We start from the raw sequence: 10925 nt of genomic DNA on the forward strand, positions 1-10925 counted from the left end.
ATTAGTGCTGGGGGTGTTGAGGACACTGTGCTGGGGTCAAGGAGAGACCAGGCTGGAGATGCTGGGGCCACAGGGGACACTGTCCCAGCTGTGAGGGACCCAACATGGACACTGTATGCCAGACCCATGAAGGCCTTTGGCTGGTAACACTGGGCACCCCATGCTGGAGGTATTGGGAACATGATCCCAGAACCATGGGGACCTTTTGCCTGTGACCCATGACAGTGGCTTCACACTGGCACCATGGTGACACTGGGGACATGCCATTAACACAGGGTCCTGGCACTCAGCCCCTGTGCTGAACTGTAGGGACTGTGGCAGCCATCTGGGGACCCAAAATGGTCACTGTGTGCTGGGACCACAGAGGGCTCTGCACCGGGTGCATTGGGGACCCTCTGGTCCATGGAGGGGACCAAAAATGGTCACCCCGTGCTGAGGGGCTGGGAGCTGCACTGGGGACACTGTGGACTCTGCACTGGGGACACTGGGGATACTGTTACTGTGCTGGGAACACTGTGGACCCTGCACTGAGGACGCTGGGGACACCGGGCTGGGCTGCGGGAGGGCTGGGACAGACAGGGAGGGGCCCCACAATGGTCACCCCGTGCTGGGGACACGGGACCCGCGCTGGATGGAGGGGTCACAGTGAGGGACACCCGGCATGGCCACCCCTGCGCTGGGACCGCCACACCCGGCCCTGGGCCCAGCCCCGCGTCCCCTCACGGCGCTGCCCCGCCCCTCACGGCTCGGGGGGTGTCGGGGGGGTCCCCGGCGGTGACGTCATGGCGGCGCCGCGGGGTGACGCGGTGCGGCGGCCCTGACGTCAGGCGCGGCCCCCCGGCAGCATGGCGGCCGTGCCCGCGCCGGCCGGCCCGCGCTGACATGGTGAGGGCCGGGGCGCGGAGGGGACGCGGGGACACGGCCGCGGCCGCGGGGGGAGCGCGCCCGCCGAGGGGGCGGGACGGGCCCGCGGCGGCCCGGGGCGGGGGAGGGGCAGCGGCCCTCGGTGTCCCCCCGTGTCCCGGGGTCCCCCGGCTCGGGGCGGGGATGGGGACGGAGCAGGAGGAGGGACCCCCGCGTCGCCATCGGCCGGGCATCCCCGGCAGCTCCGTGCGCAGTGCCCGTCCTGCTCCTCCATCCTGCTCCTCCATCCTGCTCCTCCATCCCGCTGTTCCCATCCTGCTCCTCCGTCCTGCTTCCCAATCCTGCTGTCCCGTCCTGTTCCCCCACATTGGTCCTCCGTCCCTCTGTTCCCATCCTGCTCCCCCATTCCAGTGTCCCCGTCCTGCTGGTCCTTCCTGCTGTCTCCATCTTGCTCCCCTCTAATCTGCTCCCCCCATCCTCCCTCTCCCAACCTGCTCCTCCATCCCACTGCCCCCCAAATTATTCCTCCCATCCTGCTCCCCCCATCCCATTGCCCACATCCTGCTGCCCCCAAACACTCCCCCCAACCCCTGTCATTCTCCCTATCCTTCTGCTCCCCCTAACTGCTTCCCCACACCCACCACCCCAGCCCTCTCCCCAGAACCAGCTCCCCCAGTTTGCTCCCCCCTAATTCCCTCCCTGTTAATGTGCTCCCCCAATCCCCTCCCCACCCCTGTCCCCCGTCCCTGCTGCCTGCCACCCCTGTGTCCCCAGGACCTCAAGGGCCAGTACTGGACGGACGATGACTCCGACGGGGACAATGAGTCCGAGGAGTTCCTCTATGGCGTGCAGGTGGGTGCTGGGGCCCCGTGGTGCCACGGGGGGCGCAGGGACCCCCAGCCTGACCCCCCTGCCAGGCCTGGGGAGGCTCTGGGTGTGACAGTGCTGTGCCACAGGGGACCTGCGCTGCCGACCTGTACCGGCACCCTCAGCTGGACGCTGACATCGAGGCGGTGAAGGAGATCTACAGCGAGAATGCCGTGGCCGTCAGGTGGGTGCCCTGCTGCCCTGCCCCGGGCACTGCCAGGCACAGCTGCATAGCTGGGCTGTGCCAGGATAGCTGTGCTATCCCTGGTACCCAGCTATGCTGTCCCTGGGTACCCAGCTGTGCTGTCCCCGGGTACCCAGCTGTGCTATGCCCAGGTACCCAGCTGTGCTATCCCTGGTACCCAGCTGTGCCATCCCTGGGTATCCAGCTGTGCCATCCCTGGGTATCCAGCTGTGCTGTTCCTGTACCCAGCTGTGCTATCCCCAGTACCCAGCTGTGCTATCCCCAGTACCCAGCTATGCTGTCCCTGGGTACCCAGCTGTGCTATGCCCAGGTTCCCAGCTGTGCTATTTCCCAGGTACCCAGCTGTGCTGTCCCCGAGTACCCAGCTGTGCTATCCCTGGTACCCAGCTGTGCTATCCCTGGGTACCCAGCTGTGCCATGCCCAGGTACCCAGCTGTGCTGTTCCTGTACCCAGCTGTGCCATGCCCAGGCATCCAGCTGTGCCATCCCTGGGTACCCAGCTGTGCTATCCCCAGGTATCCAGCTGTGTTATCCCTGGGTACCCAGCTGTGCCATGCCCAGGCATCCAGCTGTGCCATCCCTGGGCACCCAGCTGTGCTGCATCCAGGGCACTCAGCTGTGGCATCACTGGGTCACCTGGCCATGGCATTGCCAGACACCCATGGGTTACCTGGCTGTGCCATCCTCAGGCACCCAGCAGTGCCATCCCCAGCACACCTGGGCATTCCCAGGCACCTGACCATGCCATCTTGGAGCACCCAGCAGTGGCACCCTTGCATAACCAGCTGTGCCATCCTCAGGGCCGCTGACTATGGCATTACCAAGGCACCTGGCTGTGGCATGTGCAGGCATCCAGATGTGCCTTTCCAAGGCACTCAGCCATGGCACCCCTAGCACACCTGGCCATGCCACCCATGAGCACCTGGCTGTGCTGTCACACTCCCAGGTTCACATCCACATTCTGGGCACTCCCCCTGTGCACACACTTGATACGTAGGGAGCCACATGTGCCCTGTCCCGTGAGCCTGCCCACCCTGGCACGGTGGGCACTGGCCACTGTTGCAGCACTGTGCCACCCCCTGTGCCACAGCAGCATGTATCCTCACAGGGAGTATGGCACCATCGACGACGTGGACATCGACCTCCATGTGAACATCAGCTTCCTCGATGTGAGTCCCTGCGGCGCCCCCGGCACTGCTGGCATGGGAGGGTGGGCACAGGCACCCAGGGGGGCTCCAGATGCCCCTGCCTGGGCAGAGCTCCCGTGGCTGTGCCAAAGTGTGTGTGCCCTGGCAGGAGGAGGTGGCGACGGCGTGGAAGGTGCTGCGGACGGAGCCCATCGTCCTCCGCCTGCGCTTCTCCCTGTCCCAGTACCTCGATGGCCCCGGTGAGTGGGCACGGGCAGGGTGTGGGGTCCCTGTGCCCTCAGGACAGGCACAGTGGAGCACCCATGGCTCCTCATCCTCCTCTCTGCCCACAGAACCGTCCATCGAGGTTTTCCAGCCGTCCAACAAGGAGGGCTTCGGGCTGGGTCTGCAGCTGAAGAAGTAAGAGCTGAAACATGGTGGGCACCAAGGGTGGTGGGTGGGTGGGGTGGGTCACAGAGTCGCTGTTCTGCCCCAAAACTGGCCACGTGCCACATGTCCCCTTGCCAGCACCTTTTATACACCACACAATCCTGTGACAGGCTCACCACCATCCGTGTGTGGGGAAGAGGAGGGGCTAGGGGTGTCATGGACCACCAAGCACCCATGGGTGCTGTCCTCCCTGTTTGCCAGGATCCTGGGCATGTTCACATCCCAGCAATGGAAACATCTCAGCAACGATTTCCTGAAGACCCAGCAGGAGAAGCGGCACAGCTGGTTCAAGACAAGCGGCACCATCAAGAAGTTCCGTGCTGGGCTCAGCATCTTCTCACCCATCCCCAAGTAAGGTCCCTGTGCTGTCCTCACCGGGGACCAGCCCTCCATCCCCTCATCCTGGGTGAGGCCTGGCACCGTGCCTCAGTTTCCCCACTTGGATGCTGCTGCTCCCTACCAGATCCCAAGCAGGGGGAGGTTGCTCCCAAGGAGTATCTGATGGGTGGATCCAGCACTGGGTGATGGAGGAGCAGGGAACGGTGCCAGGCAGGTGCTCAGGGGGATTCTGTGCCCGCAGGTCTCCCAGCTTCCCCGTTATCCAAGATTCAGTGCTGAAGGGCAAACTGGGCATCCCCGAGCCCCGCGTGAACCGCCTGATGAACCGCTCCGTGTCCTGCATGGTGAAGAACCCCAAGGTGGAGGTTTTCGGGTACCCACCCGCCAGCACCCAGGCAGGTGTTGCCCCCTTCAACATCCTGGTGGGTGCCACCCCGCCTTGGGGTTTGCTTTTCTCTTCTTTCCCCTTCCCAGGGGCTCCTCTGGGCTCTGATTGTTTATTTTGGGGTGCTGGGACCCCCATGGGATGGGGGGAGCCCATGCAGGGTTTCTTGTCTCCAGTCTTGGGTGATCTTGGGGGGAGTTGGGGCCTGGCTGTGGGGTCCAGTGGGATTTTACCCCACTCGTGGTGCTGTATCCCTGCTGTGGCAGGGAATTTTGGCATGTTGGGGGTCCTGCTGTGCCAAGGGGTGTTGGCATGTTGGGGGTCCTGCTGTGGCAGGGAATGTTGGCATGTTGGGGGTCCTGCTGTGCCAAGGGGTGTTGGCATGTTGGGGGTCCTGCTGTGCCAAGGGGTGTTGGCATGTTGGGGGTCTTGCTGTGCCAAGGGGTGTTGGCATGTCAAGGGTCCCACTGTGTTGGGGGTGTTCGGATGTTGGGGGTCCTGCTGTGTTGGGAGGGGGTTGCCATGTTGGGGTCTCACTGTGTTGGGGCACATTGGAATGTCAGGAGTTCTCCTGTGCCAGGGTTTTGGTGTGTTGGGGGTCCTGCTGTGCCAGGGGCCTGGGGCTGCCCGTGCCATGCAGAGCTGGGGCTGTGTGTGGGAAGGGGGATAACGCAGCTGGCCCCGCTCTGGCTCCGTCACAGGTCGGCGGCCACTGCAAGAACATCCCCACGCTGGAGTACGGCTTCCTCGTGCAGGTGAGAGTCCTGCATCCTGCTCATCCTCAGCCTGCTGCCCTCAGCATCCTTCCCCACTGGCCCACTTCCCACTTAGCCACATCCTGCTATCTGGAGCATTCTCCTCACCACCCCATGTCCTGCTCATCCTTCTCCTGATGCCCAGAGCGTCCTTCTCGCTGTCCCACATCCCACTCAGCCCCATCCCATTGCCCAGAACATCTTCCCCAGTGCCCCACATCCCACTTATCCCCACTCCACTGCCCATATCATCCTCCCCACTGACCAGAGTCCCACTCATCCCCATCCCACTGCCTGGAGCATCCCCCAAGCCCCGTGCCTGCAGCAGGGCCTGACTCCCTCCGTCCTGCCCTCAGATCATGAAGTACGCGGAGCAGCGGATCCCGACGCTCAACGAGTACTGCGTGGTGTGTGACGAGCAGCACGTCTTCCAGAACGGCTCCATGCTGAAGGTGGGGTGGCAGGGCCAGGCCAGGTGCGGGCTGTGTCCCTGTGTCACCATCCCTGACACTCAGCACCCTCCTGTCCCCTCCACAGCCGGCCGTGTGCACCCGGGAGCTCTGCGTCTTCTCCTTCTACACGCTGGGCGTCATGTCCGGCGCGGCCGAGGAGGTGGCCACGGGTGCCGAGGTAGGGCTGGCCACGGTGTCACCTCCCCCGGGCCCCTGGGGGCTGGGCTGTCCCTTCAGTCCCTGCTCTGCCCCCCAAGGTGGTGGACCTGCTGGTGGCCATGTGCCGCGCTGCCCTCGAGTCCCCTCGCAAGAGCATCATCTTCGAGCCTTACCCCTCCGTGGTGGACCCCAACGACCCCAAAACTCTGGCCTTCAACCCCAAGGTAAGCTCTGGGGGGGGACAATGCTGCCCCACACCTGGGGGTGACGGGGAGCCCCAAGGACCCCTCTGATGGCCACTCCTCTCCTGCCCCATGTGCAGAAGAAGAACTACGAGCGGCTGCAGAAGGCCCTGGACAGTGTGATGTCCATCCGGGAGATGACCCAGGTAAGTGTCGTGGTCCCACGGCCCCATGTGACCTCCCCAGTGTGGGACCCAAGCTGGGAGTGGCATTTTGGTGCTGATCTCCATCTGCCCATGGCTGGGTGGGTGCTGGGAGACCCACCTGCACCCTGTCTTGCCTCTGCCAGGGGTCTTACCTGGAGATCAAGAAGCAGATGGACAAGCTGGACCCCCTGGCACATCCCCTCCTGCAGTGGTAAGGCTGAGGGTTGTGCAGCCCTCTCCTGCTGCCCCTTGTCCCTCCCACTGCCCCACATTCCCCAGGACATGGGATGGAGTGGGGGGCAGCCAGGTATCTGGGGCACAACCCTCTCATTATGTTTCTTTTGGGGGGGTCACGAGCATCTAACGATCTCAGGGCAGATTGGGACCACCTTTTCTGACTCTCCTCCTCTTCCTCCTCCTCTTCCCAAGGATAATCTCCAGCAACAGATCCCACATTGTCAAGCTGCCTCTCAGCAGGGTAAGGGGCCAGGCTAGGCTCCAGGTGGGGTGTGGGATAAAGGGAATGGAATATGGGAGGTGGGATGGAGGGATACAGGAGATGGGATGCAGGATGAGGCATGTAAGGATATGGGACGGGCAATGGAAGTGTCTGGGATGTGGGATGGATCCCTCTGGGTGGGGTTCTAGCCTGGGAGATAGGGGAGTCAGGACAGGGATATAGGAAGGGGGATGTTTGACACAGGCTGTGGGATGAGGACAAGGCAGGGATGCAAAGGACCCTTCTGGCAAACTTGGAGTCACCCAAGCCAGGCTGGGCTGGATCCCGGGCCCGGCGGCCGTGCATGATCTCTGTCTGTCTGTCTGTCTGTCCGTCCGTCCTCTCTCCTGCCGGCACTGCCGCTGCTCTTCCCGTTGCCCTGGTAGCAGCTGAAGTTCATGCACACCTCCCACCAGTTCCTCCTGCTCAGCAGCCCCCCGGCCAAGGAAGCTCGGTTCCGCACGGCCAAGAAACTCTACGGCAGCACCTTCGCTTTCCAGTGAGTTCCCCGGGCAGGGGACGGTGGGAGCCCCCCGGGTGGGTGCCCTGGGGCTGAGGATGATGATGGCTGACGTGGGGCTGGCTCTTTGCAGTGGCTCTCACATTGAGAACTGGCACTCCATCCTCCGCAACGGGCTGGTCAACGCCTCCTACACCAAACTGCAGGTACCGGGCTGCTCCCTGCACCAGCACACCCAGGGCAGCAGGGAGGGGCAGGAGGGCAGGGAGGGAGCAGACGTTGGGAAGTGCCAGGCTTCCTCCAATACCACCGTGCCTGAACTGTCACGGTGATCCCACCACGCTCACCCTGGTATTTTCCTGCAAGCTGCATGGAGCAGCCTATGGCAAGGGCATCTATCTGAGCCCCATCTCCAGTATTTCCTTTGGATACTCAGGTAAGAGGCTGCCTGCACTGTCCAGTCCTGCCTGTGCTGCCCAGTCCTGCCTGTGCTCCCATTCCCACTCCCTGCATGGGCCTGGGGAGGTTTGGCGTCGTGCTGGCTGGAGAAGCTGCTCAGGAGCGGCAGCATCCCATATCCATCCCATCACACCAGCCTCTCCCCACCCAGGCTTTCCCACACTCCAAAGAATCAACTCCCAGCATTTTCTAGGCTTCAGAAGCTGCTGCACACACTTCTGGGGGGTTCCCAGGGCTCTGGAGCACTGAGGGTGGCAATCCTTGTCTGTGGCATGTGTCCCTATGTCACTCCAGAGTGTTCCCTGAGAGACTGACAGCCCCTGCCTTGCTTCTTCCGCAGGAATGGGGAAAGGGCAGCACCGGATGCCGTCGAAGGATGAGCTGGTGCAGCGCTACAACCGGATGAACACGATCCCCCAGGTGATGGGCCAGGGGACACCGGGGCAGGATGGGAATGGGGACATGGCACCCATGGGTGTTTGGGACAGGGTGGTAACACAGGCTGCTCTTCCCACAGACCCGCTCCATCCAGTCCCGCTTCCTCCAGAGCCGCAACCTGAACTGCATCGCGCTTTGCGAAGGTGAGGGGATGTGGGGGGATAATGGGGGGGACAAGCAGCACCCTTGGGGTCACCAGGTGGGTGGAGGGATGGAGGGACAGGCCCTCTGTGCCCCATCCCGCCTCCAACAGCCCCTTGCCCCAGCAGTGATCACCTCCAAGGACCTGCAGAAACACGGCAACATCTGGGTGTGCCCTGTCTCGGACCACGTGTGCACACGCTTCTTCTTTGTGTGAGTCCGGCTGTGCCCACCCTGCCGCCCCTGCAGGACCCCTCAGAACCCCCCTGACCCCCTTCTCCCCCTGCAGGTACGAAGATGGCCAAGTGGGAGATGCCAATATCAATACTCAGGACCCCAAAATCCAGAAGGAGATCATGCGTGTGATCGGGACTCAGGTGTACACAAACTGATGGTGGCGGCGGCACCCTGGGACCCCCCCGGGCACCGAGTGAGCCCCCGGGCAAGGCTGGGCAGGGGCCGAGCAGGATTTGAGCCCCCCGGGCAGGGCAGAGCCGGGGCAGCACCGGCGGCTCCACCTGTACATAGGCGTTGGGCACCTGTGAGCACCAGGCAGGTTCAGCGGTCCCTTATCCCCTCCCTGTCCCCTTCCCACTGTCCCCAACTCTGTGGCAGCCTGGAGAAGGAGCCGTGGGTCCAGCGTGGCTGGGACGGCCCCTCCTGGCGTTGGCAGCGACGGCGTTTTTATCAACCATGAGAAACTGAAGCAAAAAAAAAAAATAACAAACAACCAAAACAAACCCAAAAACATAGGAAAAAAAAAAAAAAAGAGAAAAGGAATCAGTGTTTGTGGATTTAACTTGGAATTGAAGTGTGGGGTATGGGAAGGGGGAAGGGATGGGGGTACAGGGAGGGAATGGGATTGTGAGGAAAGGAAAGGGATGGGATGGGGTCATGGGGAAGGAGTGGGAGTGTGAGGGAGGGATAGGGGCACAGGCAAGGGATTGAAACCTGGGGAAGGGATGGGGGTACAGGTAAGGGATGGGATGGTGAGAAAAGGATAGGATTGTGGAGAAGAGGTGGGAAACAAGGGAATGGTATCTTGGGGAAGGGATGGGATTGAGGGGAAGGGTGATCATGCAGAAAGGAAAGGAATCCCTTCACAGGGAAGGGACAGGATTGAGGGGAAGGGATGGGATGCTGGGAAGTGCCATAGAGAATTGATGCAGCTTTGGGATAGGGCTGGGAGGGAGCTACTCCCCCATCACACACAGGGATGGTGCCGTGGAGGCGGAACACGATGGAGAAGGGATTGTGCCTCAGGGATGGGAGCACGGGACTGCACAGAGCAGCCCCCCAGGCACTGGTGCTGCAGCAGAGATTCAAACGGGAAGGAACCTCCCAGGGACAGCATTTTGTTTGAGCCCAAGCCCATCCCAGTAACTCCATGGACACGGAGGCAGCGCCAGCACAGCTGCATCCTGCTACACCCAAACCTGGATGGAAACCCAGCAGAGACAGCCCAGAGGCTGCCAGGGCTCAGGGTGGGCACTGCTGTCCCCACAGTCCAGGGGCTCTCCAGGTCAGTCACAGCAGCACCAGGCCATGAGTTCAGCCAAGATTTATGATGGAATTTAAGAACCGATCTAAGAATTATCCTGGTTTTGGTAGAGTCACCACCTGAGTCCTGACAGGTTCATTACACCAATGGGTGCACTCAGTGTCACTTATGGCATGTCCCTGTCCTCTGTCCCCCCTGGATCCCAACATCTGGCTGTCCCCACGTGTCCCACACTGGCACTCCATGTATCCAAGGGCCACCCAAACCTGGGCTGGTGGCCATTCCCTCAGCCCTGGCCCTGCCACCTACCCCTTGGTGAGGGGGGCTGCTTAAATTTGTGGGGTTTGGGGGTTTTTCCTCTCCTCAAATAAAAAATAAGTCACTTTCCTGGGATCATGGCAGTCACTCAGCTGTACCACAAGTGTGAAGGGATGTCCCAGGGGACATGGCCACATCTCTCTGAAGCTCCTCTCTCTGTCCCTTGGAAAGATCAGTGAAACCACAGGGCTGCATCCTGTCCTGATTCCCTCTGCAGCCAGGGTGAATTCCTCCCAAAAATAGCAATTCCTGTGAAAAAGCAAATCAAAGAGATGCCTATGGTGCTCTCCCAGCTTCACCAAATGCTGGTGGATGCTGCAGCCCAGCAGGAGCTGAGCTGGCCATAAAGGGGGCCCGGGTGTTGTGTTTGGGGTGGACGCGGCAGCGATTGCTCCAAAGAACCAACCAAGGTGACGATTTTGACAAAATAAGTTTATTTCGCTTCACTTCATTGCGGCCGAAACCTCACATTTTTCTTTTTCTTTTTTTTAAGTTTTTTTGGCTGAAAAAAAAAAAAACCCCAACCCAAAAATCCCCCCAAACCAACCCAAAATGCAAAGAACCACATCACTCCACCCTCTGCCAGAGGTGACCGAGGGGCTCCGATTCCCCCCTGGGCCATGGAGCTGGGGGAGCCACTGCAGTCCCCCCCACAAATCCCCTCTGCATCCCCCCAGTCCCCAGCCACAAACTGGCCCCCAAAACCGAGCCCTTGAACCCCCCAAATCCGAGCCCTGTAGGAAACGCTCGTGGCTCTGAATGCCCGAGGGTTTTTACTCAACCTTCTTAATTTTTGTTGGATTTTCTCCTCCTTTCCCGAAGTTTTTTTGTGTGTTTTGTTTTGTTTTTTTTTTTAAATTAATTTATTTATAGATATATTTAAAAAAAGCAATAGTCCTTTGGTCCCTAAACTCTAAGGAATGATATGACTCTGAAACAAGTAATCCTATGTCCCTGTGCCAGTGACAAGCAGGGGAAGCGCGTGTCCCGCCACCCTGCTCCATGGGATATATATATATATATACTTATTTATATATATCTTCTATAAGTCCAACATACTTTGATCCTTCTTTTTTTTTTTTTTCCCCCCAATGCAGGGAAAAAGGAAAATCTTGCCG

General features: G+C 60.7%; 1 protein-coding gene across 3 annotated transcripts; it reads left to right on the plus strand.

Annotated features, from left to right (window-relative positions):
- Positions 1-814: 814 nt before the first annotated feature.
- On the plus strand, positions 815-8768 carry PARP6 (poly(ADP-ribose) polymerase family member 6). 3 transcript variants are annotated; one of them, XM_064722327.1, is made up of 22 exons: positions 815-885; positions 1639-1716; positions 1821-1915; positions 3045-3105; positions 3233-3323; positions 3417-3483; positions 3715-3864; positions 4094-4274; positions 4939-4992; positions 5349-5444; positions 5530-5622; positions 5702-5827; positions 5926-5991; positions 6135-6202; positions 6421-6469; positions 6880-6989; positions 7084-7156; positions 7317-7386; positions 7750-7829; positions 7927-7990; positions 8117-8201; positions 8278-8768. In XM_064722327.1, exons 1-22 carry the CDS (start codon positions 883-885, stop codon positions 8378-8380), a joined length of 1863 nt encoding a protein of 620 aa, XP_064578397.1. In that variant the 5' UTR covers positions 815-882; the 3' UTR covers positions 8381-8768. The 3 variants fall into 3 exon arrangements, 2 of the variants coding, with proteins under 2 accessions (XP_064578397.1, XP_064578396.1); XM_064722326.1 differs by lacking the exon at positions 815-885 and having other exon boundaries at positions 1074-1716; positions 6877-6989; XR_010441589.1 differs by lacking the exons at positions 7317-7386; positions 8278-8768 and having other exon boundaries at positions 6877-6989; positions 8117-8191.
- The last annotated feature ends 2157 nt before the right edge of the window (positions 8769-10925 follow it).

This window comes from Zonotrichia leucophrys, chromosome 10 (assembly GCF_028769735.1).
Source record: "Zonotrichia leucophrys gambelii isolate GWCS_2022_RI chromosome 10, RI_Zleu_2.0, whole genome shotgun sequence".
NCBI classification, from domain to species: Eukaryota; Metazoa; Chordata; class Aves; order Passeriformes; family Passerellidae; genus Zonotrichia; species Zonotrichia leucophrys.

What these genes read in the sequence shown, in the direction of transcription:
- PARP6 (XM_064722326.1), top strand. Translation starts at nt 1,570, where the DNA reads ATGTGCTCCCCCAATCCCCTCCCCACCCCTGTCCCCCGTCCCTGCTGC. An exon ending in CTGGGTCTGCAGCTGAAGAA is followed by an intron (nt 3,484 to 3,714) that starts GTAAGAGCTGAA and finishes CCTGTTTGCCAG; the next exon opens with GATCCTGGGCATGTTCACAT. An exon ending in CTGCATCGCGCTTTGCGAAG is followed by an intron (nt 7,991 to 8,116) that starts GTGAGGGGATGT and finishes TTGCCCCAGCAG; the next exon opens with TGATCACCTCCAAGGACCTG.